Source organism: Petaurus breviceps, unplaced genomic scaffold, assembly GCF_028583685.1.
Source record: "Petaurus breviceps papuanus isolate PSGF00001 unplaced genomic scaffold, PetGlider_PUasm1.0 175, whole genome shotgun sequence".
NCBI lineage: Eukaryota > Metazoa > Chordata > Mammalia > Diprotodontia > Petauridae > Petaurus > Petaurus breviceps.
This window is the reverse complement of record NW_027185764.1, coordinates 69504124-69517071: the sequence shown is the minus strand read 5'-3', so window position 1 is coordinate 69517071 and position 12948 is coordinate 69504124. Positions and strand designations below refer to the sequence as shown.

Sequence of the window (12948 nt, the reverse complement as noted above, 5' to 3'; positions counted from 1 at the left end):
GGCTAGTCCTTGATACATAATTGACTTGTATTGTTACATTTCTGTAATTAAAATTAATCATTTTCCAATGTCTTTTTAAAATAATCAAATTGCCTGAGTGTATTTTAGCTTTTTTTTTAATTAAGAAGTTATCTTGAACATTGCCGTAATTAATGAACTGTTTGTTCTCTTTGGTTGATGCTTTTTTCCCCCTTTTCACAGTCAATTCCTAATTCCTTATAGGTTGAACCCTTCTTTGGGACAAAGAAAAACAAGCAAAAAACCAGATGAGACAGACATGCTCTCTAAAATGTACAAGATTCTGTTCTATCATCTCAACCTCTCTCCTTTGGGTAGGACTATATACTGCATTATCTGTTCTCTACAACTTTCACTGGCTTTTCAGTTATTCAGAGTTCAAATCTTAAATGACTTGTTTTCATTTATATTGTTCATATGGTTATTATGCATATTGTTCTTTTGATTCTATTTATTTTTATTCTGTATTAAACTGGGTTGTACAAATTTGCCCATATTTCTACAAATTCCTCATATTCATCATTTTTACTAAATAATAACAATAATAAATATTCCATTCCATTCCATTCATAAATATCTGCTTTTCTAGCCACTTTCCCCATCCCCCTCCCCCAAAAGAGTGGTCACTGACTTTGTTTCCAGTTTTGTTTTGTTTTGTTCATCACAAGGAATGCTGCTAGGAATATTTTAGTTTACACTGAACCTTCCTGTGGAGGTATATACCTCTATGATTTAAAACAAAACAAAACATGCAACAATTATATAGACTAGGTGAGAAAGTTAAGTTTATTTCACAGTGTTCACACATAACAATGAGTAGAACTCATATTACAATTAGTTGATTTACATTTAAATTGTTTTCTTGTAGATGTTTTGCACCAGACAAGAAAGTAAATAATAACAAACATAAAATCCAGCACATTTTAAAATTCAGTAGGGTTAACTTTACTGATGATCTCGTGAAAAATACAACATTTTAAAAATCCAAAATATCAGCAAAGATTTTCATTAAATCCAAGTTTTAAAAAACCCTCAATTTTCAAATTAATTAGCTTGCTTATAGTATCTGGAATAAAGCTATAAAGATATCCAATTTTGACTGCTAATCCTTAAAGCAAATATGATTTTATGCACTGCAAAACACCTAATCCTAACAAAAAGAATTTCTCTGGCCTATACTTAGTGACAAATGAAAATTCAGCCAGGTGGTTTGGTAGATCTAGCATTTCTCGGGTAGGAATATGTAAGAAACAGCAGTACCCTATTTAACTAAGCTAGAACCATATTAGTTTTCTGTTTTTAATTATCAAGTTATATGGACATAGAAGTCAAATTTACACTAGGACAAAGCTGTTTCTTCATGATACAGACAGGCAAAGCAAAGTGTTTTAAACAATGAAGTTTTTACTCTTTAAGGCCAAATGGTCTACATATGGAACAAGAACTCCATTCCTATTACAGTCTGGAGTTCATCTGAGTCATCAACCTTTCCAACTTGATTGCTAGAGCCATGTTACCTTTAATCTTCAACTTCCCTGACATGAATGCCATTGTTGGCTTTAGTTTTCCTAAAACAGGAAAAGAAGAAAAAAATCAAGTGGAAAAAAATGCACATTATTCACTTGTACATACTATAGTTACAATATTTGTTACTGAAATAATCTATGACAGTTCTATAACTTTCTCTTTACAGGCTGGTGCAGAAATCTTATCCTTCTTAGTAATGCATTTTATAACAGCACAGTAGGAAAATTCCCTACTCCTAGAACCAGAAGTTAACTAAGGATTATATAAAAGACAAAAGCTAAGTGGAAACAAAAACTAGAGAGGAAAAAGATCCATTCTGCATTTAAGTAAGCAAAACCTGAACACTAAGTAAAGCATATAAAAGTAATTGAAATAAATAGCGATAAATAAGACATCACTTCTGGAGTTTATTTAAAAATATATCACACATTTTAGTTTTAAACTTTAAAATGAAATAAAAAGAATGTACTATTAATAAAAAAGTAATGTTATTTTGAGGGAATTACTGTATATGGGACTATACATGATGCTATTTTTTTTATCCATCCACCTACCCAACCATCAATTCAACAAGTATTTAAAAATAAATGCCTACTGTGAGCCAGACAATTTACTAGGTGGTATGGAAACAAGGACAAAATAGTTTCTATTTTCAAGGGGCTTAGATACTATTTGGGGGAGGAGGGCAGGAGGGAGAAAGGAAGGGTTGTTGGGAGGAAAGAAAATTGCATTAACAGTAAATATAAAATATATATAGATACAAAGTAATTTCCAGGAGGGCACAGTGAATTATTAGGGGGTAGGTTTCCTTTTGGAATGCTGCTTGAGTTTAGAAAGAAGCTTGGGATTCTATGGAGGAGAGATCAGGTCTAGCAGGAAGCAGTCTGGGCAAAAGGCATAAAAGATGGGATATTGTGAACAAGGTATCTCAAGCAGATTCCTTTTATTGGAATGGAGAGTATATAAAAGAGCCTAGTTAAGGTCAGTAAACCCAGAAAGGAGTCAACCACAAGCTAAATTTTTGAAGGGCCACAAAGAGGAGGCTGCTGGAACTTTTTGAACTGTGACGTATTCCTATATATAAAAAATACAGGCAGTATGTCAAAGGGATTACTGTTTAATTACCACCACCACCACCAAAATAACCACCTATATTCACAAATACAAACACAAAAATGCTCTTCTCCCATATCAACTTCTGTTGCAAATCTGGACACAAGAAACAAAACAGAAGCTAGTCATGCTAAATTATAATGTGCAAACTAATTTGCACTAACATAAAAATGAAATTAATAATTTTAACTGATTATCAAAGACAAAGGAAAATGATCTACTAAATAATTGTAGTCTCAGATTTTTTTTTTTGCTGTGCTAAAGGATAGGAGGACCTATTTTTAAAGTTAATCAAAACTTCATCACTGAAATCTGACTTTTCTCAAAAGCTTATTTATATTAATGTTTTGGGTTTTGCAGCTAAATATTAAGCACTATTCTTTCAAGTGCTCTGCAAAATAATCAAAATTTTAAGGATCTGACTTAAGAAATATTATTAAATATGCCAAAATTGCAAATCAGAAGATGAATTATAAAAATAATTTTGCCTTTATATAAAGATTTATAGACTTCCTTTAAATCAGAGGTTCTTATTTTGAGTACTGTTAACTTTTAAAAATATTTTGATAGGCTTATTTCAATATAATTGGTTTCCTTTGTAATCATATGAATTCTATTTTACACGTTTAAAAACATTCTTCTGAGAAAGGGTCCATAGGCTTCACCAGACTTGCTGAATGGATCTATGACCCCTCTCCCCTGAAAAGGTTAAGAATACCTCTTTTGGGGGGGGGGGGGGGCCAGGTAGCACAGCGAGTAAGAGCACCAGCTCCAGTATCAGGATGACCTGGAGATCGAATCCCGGGCTCAGACACTTAGCACCCACCCAGAAACACCTGGCCGTGTAACCTTGAGCAAATTACTTAACCCTGATTGCTTAAAAAAAAAAAAAAGAATACCTCTTTAGGGGCGGCTAGGTGGCACAGTGAGTAGTAGAGCGTCGGCCCCAGAGTCAGGAGAACCAGAGTTCGGTTCCGGCCTCAGACACTTAACACCCACACAAAAATACTAGCCGTGTAACCTTGGGCAAGTTACTTAACCCCAATTGCCCTCCAAAAAGAGAAAAAAAAAAAGAACACCTCTTTAAATAATACATCTACCGAGTTCAAGTATAGGCTCTGCCTCCTATTAAATATATGACCATGGGCAAGTTATAACCTCTTTGAGGCTGTTTCTTTATCTAGAAAATGAAAGTAATATTTTAAAAAATTTCAATTTAAAAACATGGAAACGATAATTTTTACACTACAGTTCAGAGTTATTGTGAGGAAAATGCTTTGTAAACTGCAAAGTGCTAGATTGGGGGTCTTGAAACCTTTGAGAGTTGAACCCCATTCTCAGAATAATGCTTTTAAATCAATAAAAGAGATAGGACTACAAAGGAAGCCAATTATATTGAAATAAGTTATCAAAATATTTTAAAAATAAGTTCATGGATTCCAGGTTAAGAACCCCTATACGACTATTAACTATTTTACAGTGGACATAGAGGAAATAAAGCTAAGTGGTTCAGTGAACGGAGCATTGGCTAGGTCTTGGGTCAGTAAGACTTGAGTTCAAATCCAGCCTCAAATACTTACTGAGTGACCCCTGGACAAGTCATTTAACATCTGTTTGCTTTCATCAACTAGAGAAGGAAATGGCAAACCATTCTGTATCTTTGTCAAGAAAACCCCAAAGGCATGCTATGATCCAGGAGGTCATGAAGAGTCAGAGATGACTGAACAACAACAAAAAGAGGAAATAAAGGGGAGAAGGAAATTTGGAAGTCTGTGCTTTAGCAAACAAAAATGAAACATCTATAAAAATAAAGATAATGTAACTCTAAAGTTATAATGCATTTTCAATGGGAAAATGAATCAATGTATAAAATACTTGCTTTTAAAGAATATGTCTATAAAATGAGCTGGTTTTAAAAATAAGTCAATGTACTATGAATAAATATACAGTAATAATATTCACTTTATCTATCCAAATTTCTATTCAATTAAAAAGTTTAAGGTTGTCTCCGGAAGTTACATTTTGTCTTAGATATCCTTGCTAATCAAAAATTCACCAAAATTTGTCTTTAAAGGATTTTTTTTTAAAAATAGCATTTATGAGGTCATTTTATTTTATCTTAGAATGCCCTCTACTGACCAAAAGTGGCAATTCTACCTGATTGGAGCATTTGGTCATTTTCAATTATGTAACACTGATTAAATGCCTACCAAATTATTTACCAAGCAATTATTAAACATCTACTATGTGCAAAGGCATTGTGTTAGACAAAGATGGCAAGAACAGTCCATGCCTCCAAGGATATTACCTTTTGCAGGGGAAGAAACAACTGAAGAATGTCAATACAAAATATATACTAAGTACCTAGGCCATAAAATCTGGTAATAGGTAATGTTTTCTTACCTCTAAACCCTATAACCACATAAATAAAGGGAAGGAGAGATTAAGGGGGAAGAAAGAGAGAATGGGAAAAAAGAGAAGTAATCTTAATGCTATGGCAAAATTCTTAATTTGTCTATAAACTGTGTTAATCTTATGCTGTATTCAATGTCCCTTACTTGTTACATTTATAAGAGATATAAAAATAACAATGGGCCCCCCATTACAAATTGACAAAAAAAATGATCGTCATATTTACAAAATATGCTGTTTATTCAGTTCACAAGTAAGGGCACATACTAATATAAGTGAGATGAAAGAAATGTCTCTATTGGAAATAGTCAAGAAATTTATATTCTCAATATCTCTAAGTTACCAAAAATAACATGTATAGACTTTTAATTGACGTGCAAAAATTCATAATCAAGGGCGTGTCAAAAAATTACAGAAGTCTCACAACTTTAGGAAAATTAAAGTTTTTTAAAAGATCAGAAAAATTACATACATTGGATCAAATATGTTTATAGGTTACAGCTGAAAAAGGAATGCTTATCTGATAAAATCAAAATTTGTAGCTTTGGTCCAAAACCAAAACTTATAGAAGAAAGAAGAGATACTATGTGATCTTTAAATTATAAAGATGCAAACAGAATAAAGCTAAAGTTTCTGGGTATAATAAGTAATACTGTAGAATTTATTTACTTTTAAACCAACCTTTCTCCTAACTGCTCTATTTCTGTTAAGAATACCATTCTCTAGTCACTTAGGTTCAAAAGATCGGGGTCATCTTTGACTTTTTATTCTCACTCCTCGTGAGAATTAATCAGTTCCTACGTCTTGTCTCTACAACCCCTTCCCTAAAGATCTCTCACCACTGTCTTTATCTCTCCATTTATATCATCACAACCACCTTAGTTCAAGTCCTTACTACCTCTTAATCTGGGCCATTATACCAGCCTCCTAATTGGTCTCCCTGCCTCAAGTCTCTCCTCTCTCTAATCCATCTTCCAAAAGCTGCTAAAATGATATTCCTAAAGCCCAGGTGGTCTATGTGGTTCTTCTAGCTCAAAGTTTCAGGGGCTCCCTACTGCCTCCAGGAAAATTTTTCCAACCCTCAGGATCTAGCCAAACTGGCCACATATATTATTCCTCGCAGAGGACAATCCAGAATTTTTGCACAAGAAAGAACCTTTGTAGGAATGCTCCCCCTCACCATTTCTACCTCTTGGTACCTTGGTATCCTTGACTTCCTCAATTGAAAGAGACTGCCTCCAATTCTCAAAATTACTGTGAATTTATTTTGTATGGCTCTAGAATGGATCCTAGACTAAATCGCCTCCTAAGGAACTTTTCTGTTGGTCCCAGATATAAATGGGTGGATTAGCAGAAGCAGCTCAGGAGTTTCAAAGAAAGACTGGCATTGGGGTGTTCTTAATCACAGAAGTAGCCATATTTGAATGTTCCCCAAGAAATTACTACTTCTCCATAAACAATTCTAGGCAAAGCTCAACATTTTTGTTGATCATGTTGCTATTGTAAAGAGATAATTTTCACCTGGCTACCAGGAATGAATCAAGTATAAGAATTCTTTTTAAGAGTATAGTTCTGGGGAAAAAAAAAAAAAAGAACGTTGAAAACAAACAAAAGTATAGTTCTTTTGTCTCCAGTGCTCTGTTCCCCAGAATAATTATTCCTGCTAGGAATACACAAAGAAAGTTGATTTCCAACTCTCTGTGTTAACCAGGCACTGTTAACCTCACAGTACTGTGAGGAAAATGGCTATAGCAGTGGCAGCACTAAGTACAGGAACAGGGAAATGTAGGGGTGATTCAGCAACTACTCTGCAATGTAAGGAGTTGCTCAAGATTCAGGGAAAATCCCTAGATTTAAAAAGTTTTTATCTTTGATTACTAAGGAAGAGATTAAGCATATACCTTAAAATAAGATTATATTTATATTAGCTTAAAACATACATACACACACAAACACATACACGCATGAGATGGACTTATTTGGAAACTCACCCGAAAACATTTTCACAAAATCACTAGTGGTCATGGTCATTACCACATCTACCGGTTCACTAGGCTGTCCAGATCCAGCATTCCCACCATTGTTTTTAAGATCAAGGTACCAAGTTCCACCATCTTCACCTATGCACAACATAAAATTACAAGACTTATATTTTCATCAAACTTGAGCAACATACAGGAGTTTAATATTTTAGAACACAGCTGCATAAATTGGCTTTTTCTTGACACTACTTATCAACAACATAATATCCTGATCTGGAAGACTAAAAGTTACTACTACTTTTTCTGTCTCCTAAAACTGGCTTGTCCCTCATAACTCAGTAGTTTACTCTCTATTCCCTAATTCTTTGAGGCAAAAGGCTGAACAATTTTGCTTGGAAGTAGCAGGTTAAAGAATTAAGGCTTCCTTTGAAAAATGAAGACATGTCAAGTAAAGTTTAAAAGTACCAGGCAATCCAACCATAATTAATTATCAATGAGATTACTACTGTTCTTGACTTTCTTCTACATACAATAGTAGGTGTTCAATAAATATTTGCTAAACTGAATTCAAAGCCAAAATTAATAGAATTTATCCTTACCACAGAGTTCAAACAGATAAACTGCCTGAGTAGCTTTCACAATATCTTCACTGAGAGCTGTTTTAAGAATTTTAAATGTTTCTTCAACTGCTCCAGCAGCTAATTTTGGTTGTTGTAGATACTGTTTCCAATCTTTTGCTGGTGGAGCTGCATCTGTTAGAAAGGTGGTAATGTATGCACTTGAAATCTCAGTAACACAAAGCCAAACATTAAGCATTAGTTAATAGTATCTATCAAACATTCTACATATGATGCAAACCTATGTTTACAATTTGACCAAAGCCTGTGACCTAAAGTGAATTACTTACTTAGCCCATCTAATGGACACTAGACGATTAATAAAATAACATCTAATAACTTTACATACCCCCAGATTGTTCCATTTGAAGACATCAGCCACTCAGAGAATGATTAGAAATAGTTCTGAGATGCTTTTGTTTAATAGGTTCCCTATGATATCACCACCACCTATCAACTGGAGGAAACAACAAAATGCTTAAATTCAGTTTAATAATTCAACTCAATATTTATTAAGTGCCCAACTATGTTCTGGGAGATGCAAAGTTGAGATAAGATATATCTCCCCCACCCACTCCCACCCCACACTGAGAAGTAGCAGGGCATGGTGAATAGAGGGCTGGTCTTGGAGTCTGGAAGAACTGGGTTCAAGTCCTGCCTCTGATATACACTAGTTGTGTGACTTAACCTCTCTGTTGGCCCCAGGCAACTCTCTAACACTAAAAAGTTGCAGTAGGTACCCAATGACATCAGCAGAAAGGGTTTCCATACTGGGAGTTCCCTACACTGATTCAATGAATCTCAGGTCTTGACCAAAAAGAAAAATAAAATTTACCTACTGGCAGAAAAGCATATTTGGCCTCCCAAAACAAACAAGAGAGCAAGACCTGCTCTTGCAAAGGGGGCTACCCTTGATGAGTTGGAGGAGAAGGGGCAGGAGGATGTAAAGCTCTAAAATCAACACAGCCTCAAATGTATGAATACCAAATACTTCAATGAATTATAATTATATTTATAGCTGTTATTTACAAAGCACTTTAAGGTTTATGAAGCACTTATACTATCTCATCTGATTCTTACAACAACCCTGTGAGGTAAGTGCTATGAAAATTCCATTTTATAGATGAGGAAAGTGAGTCTCAGGGAGGTTAAGTCATAGGATCACAGATGTTGGGCTGAAAGGGACCTTAGTGACCAACCCCCCTTCATGTTACAGATGAGGACCTGGGGCCCAAAGAAGTTCAGTACCTTGCCCAAGATTAGAGAACCAGCAAGTGTCTGAGGCAGGATTTGAACCCAAGTCTTGCTGACTCCAAGTCCTGCTCTCTATCCACTACACCACACTGCCTCTCAATTGTGTGTATACTGAATACCCTACAATTCTGATGGCAAAAGCACTCATTACCTGAACGTTTACCCGGAAACTGGTTACTTGAAAGAACTTTCTCCTTCTGAATACCAGATGTCCAAGTTCTAACTAGGGAAGAAATCAGGAAAAACTAATATACTGGAAACTTGTTATAACTCTTCACTACAGAGGAGAACTTAGCAGGGTCATGGGGTCCCTCTAGCATCTATTTAGCTTTCTTTTTAAAATAAGTGACAATTAAACTTCATTATCCGGTTACTTCACCTAACTTGTCCCATGGTAGAGACCTTGAGAACAGTATGATAACAAGGCTCCAACACATGCTGGATGTTGCCCAATTCTTCTCCAAAATAAAGCGACATTTAAAGAGTCAGTAATAGGAAGAAAAACAAAAACTCATTCCCTTATGTACTTATCATGCATATTTTCTACTGTGGTTATTTGCATACATGTCATATCCTCCTACTAGACTGCAAGCTCCAAGAGGCAGGGACCTTATCTTATCTCAACTTTGCATCTCCCCCAGAGCCTAGTACAGTGCTCAGCACACAGTAGGCATTTAATAAATGTTGAGCTGAATTGAACTGAATTTTCCAATCAATTTTTTTTAAATGGCTGCAAGGATAATATTAAGGATCTCTGGCTTTTTTCTGTCTGCAGCCGGTAGGAGGAAAAATAAAACCCTTCTTTGTCTGGGGGACTGGGGGTGGGGTTTAAAGGATCCTAATTATTTAATCCTATAGTTTAATTTATCAAGAGCTTTCACAGCAGAAGCAGGTGTCACTTTCTGAGGGCAACTATTTTGTTTTAGCCTACCTTTATATATTCCTATCATTACAAACCTATAGAAAATAAAATCATCTTACCTTGTTGTTTTTCCACTTCCTTGGTAACTATTTCAGGGTATTCGTCCACAAAGAAATCTGGTAATAAAGGGTGGCCTAAAAAGGGCAATAAAAAACCAAATAGGTAAATAAATGAAAATAACTCCATAAAATTTGAAGACATGCTTATTGCTGGCTAGTAAACATGATTAGAAAATACGATGAAAAATTAATTCCCCAATAAGATGCTAATTACAAATATTGCTTAATGCATTATTTTTTCTTAGAAGTATCTAGTATTTAGCACAGAGCCTGGTATAGAGTAGGTATTTAATAAATGCCTGTTGACTGACCAACCAACTGCTAAATAACTTTAAAATCCAATTGATTAAACAAATTTATTAAGCATCTGATATATATGACAAAGTGCCTCTTACATCTAAAGGAGCCAAGGGGTAGAATTCTTAAGCAAGGTAGGAGAATGGAGGAGATCAATTAAAGCAGAGAGGTCTTCACATGGATATGCAGATCACATGAGGTAGTGGACCATCATTCTACCTGACACAACAATCTTTTACTTCCCCAACAATAATGTATGACAGAGATTTTCAGAAAGATTTCATAGCCCTAAAAGGTTTGGAAAAAGCAAGTGTTCCAATATAAGATCCCTAAACAGAATTTCTATTTTAAAAATCTGAAACCAGCTCTCAGCGCTTAGCGGCCTGGGACTGGTATCATTCTCAGCTCGCTGGAGCCGCTGCCCTATAAGCCCCCTCCATTATCTCCCCCCCCCCCGGGCCCCTCTCCTCTCCCTCTTATAGTTCCCGCATCGTTCAGGATATTTGGACTAATTTTTCAGGGTGAGGAGAGGACAAGCCCCAGGAGGGAGGTTTGCTACTGAGGAAGAGCCGCCGCGAGGAGCTCAAGATGATAGAGGCACTGGTAACAACTGAAGCTCAGAAACGGCTGCACCAGCTGAATGTTCTGTTGGAACAGGAGTCCATATGTCAGTCAAAGGTCTGTGGCTTGAGACTAATTGAATCTGCTCATGATAATGGCTTTCAGATGACGGCAAGACTGAGGGACTTTGAAGTGAAAGATCTTCTTAGCCTAACTCAATTCTTTGGTTTTGACACAGAGACTTTTTCTCTAGCAGTGAATTTACTGGACAGATTTCTATCCAAAATGAAGGTACAGCCCAAACATCTTGGATGTGTGGGATTAAGTTGCTTCTATCTGGCTGTGTAATCAACAGAGGAAGAGAGAAATGTCCCATTAACCACTGATTTGATACAAATAAGCCAATACAAATTCACAGTTTCTGACCTGATGAGAATGGAAAAGATAGTATTAGAGAAGGTGTGTTGGAAAGTCAAAGCGACTACTGCCTTTCAGTTTCTACAGCTCTATTACTCACTCATTCATGAAAACTTACCATTTGAAAGGAGAAAGAACCTGAGTTTTGAAAGACTGGAAGCTCAGCTTAAGGCATGCCACTGTAGGATTATGTTTTCTAAAGCAAAGCCTTCTGTATTGGCATTGTCTATAATTGTACTGGAGATTCAAGCAAAGAAATTTATAGAATTGACAGAAGGAGTAGAATGCCTTCAGAAACATTCCAAGATAAATTGCAGAGATCTGACCTTCTGGCAGGAACTTGTAGCAAAGTGCCTAACTGAATACTTATCAAACAAGTGCTCTAAACCAAATGTTCAGAAGTTGAAGTGGATTGTGTCTGGGCGTACTGCACGTCAGTTGAAGCATAGTTATTACAAAATTGCTCATCTTCCAACAATCCCTGAAACTGGGTCTTAATAGGATTCTTATGATGAAGAAATTCAACTATTTTTGAAGGCTTATTCACATCAGAACCGTGGACTCCAATATTAGAATGGATTTAAGCTGTGAAGCCTGAAACATAGCAACTAGGTTAGCATTGATGTTTTCAGACTTGAGGGGAAAACAGGCTATAGTTGGAAATTGATTACGTGTGCTGCAGTTGGAAATGTGTTCAGGACTAAATTATGATCTTCTTTGAAAGCATGTTTATAAAAACTAAAACTCAAATGTGAAACCCTAATGTAGAATAAGGATGGGAGACTATATTGTGAATTGACAGTTAATATTGATCCAATCTAGTAGTATCTGGATCAGTATACTAATTATAGGTAGTATTGAGGGCAAGGTGTGATTGACTTTAATTGATGTAATTTGAATTGTGATGCAAGTTCATATCAAAGCAGATCAACTTCAGAAAAATGGTATGATGCACTTTAGTATAGTTAGGGTTACTAGTCTTTGAGGCAGTATAAACAACTTTGTTAAAAGCCTTATAAAACTAGATAATCCAGTAATTCTAAAGATTTTTGTTTGGCATATTTTTCATTTAAATTTGATTATAAAATTCTATTAAAGTTGTAGACAGATGTTAAATTTAAGTGATCTTCAACATTATTGTAGGGAACAAGTGATATGGTATACAGTTTTATACAGAATGATTTTTATCTAAATATCTAGCCCCTTAGAAAAAATTTTCTCTTATACAAGCAACTCATATAGTCTGCCAATCTGAAACCTCAGCTGTGCCCTTCTAAAGCAATATAAGCTAATGCTAACACACTAGAGCTTTTAAGTAAGGATTATAGTTGGACTGTTAGTATAGAACTTTGTATTTAAAAGCAGTACATATGGGGAATGCTGTTGTCACAATACTCCTATAACAGTTCAACTTAGAGAGACTAAAGTGAGTTGTCTATCCAGATTAAAGTAAGCACCAGTTTACTAATTTACAAATTATGTGGCAGGTGGAGCACTTAAGGCTAGTTGTAGGTTAATGAATCTAACTTGACATAGAGGGTAGAGAAAGCATATAGTTAATCAGTGCAATATATAGCTTAACTTCCACAATAGCTATAACTATAATTTCCCTTTGGCATCATGTTGTGGGGGGAAAAAAACTTCCCTTTAAAGGTAAACCAAAGAACCACAGTATGTCTCATGTCTTATGCTTCATTTTGTAAAGCATTTTGCAGATGCACTCTTCAGTTACTCCTAAACACCTGATTCATTGAAGAATTTCCTTTCTA

The 12948-nt window shown here is 35.4% G+C and overlaps 1 protein-coding gene, 1 long non-coding RNA gene and 1 pseudogene across 3 annotated transcripts in view; 2 read left to right on the top strand and 1 right to left on the bottom strand.

Moving 5' to 3' along the window:
• LOC138158960 (uncharacterized) overlaps positions 1-385 on the top strand; it is a 58781-nt gene extending 58396 nt beyond the window's left edge. Inside the window, exon 3 of the long non-coding RNA XR_011167772.1 lies at positions 223-385. This is a non-coding gene — a long non-coding RNA (uncharacterized lncRNA). The remainder of the gene's footprint in view (positions 1-222) is intronic.
• Positions 386-776: 391 nt separating this feature from the next.
• The window catches only part of HSDL2 (hydroxysteroid dehydrogenase like 2), a 44748-nt gene continuing 32576 nt past the window's right edge, over positions 777-12948 (bottom strand). Inside the window, exons 8-12 of one of the 2 annotated variants that reach the window (XM_069085330.1) lie at positions 9905-9979; positions 9075-9146; positions 7652-7804; positions 7062-7190; positions 777-1586 (exon numbers count right to left, since the gene is read on the bottom strand). In XM_069085330.1, coding sequence (XP_068941431.1) covers positions 1474-1586; positions 7062-7190; positions 7652-7804; positions 9075-9146; positions 9905-9979 — 542 coding nt within the window. In that variant the 3' untranslated portion in view covers positions 777-1473. The remainder of the gene's footprint in view (positions 1587-7061; positions 7191-7651; positions 7805-9074; positions 9147-9904; positions 9980-12948) is intronic. The other variant, XM_069085331.1, reaches the window with a different exon arrangement.
• LOC138158959 (cyclin-G1 pseudogene) lies at positions 10769-12101 on the top strand (annotated as a pseudogene).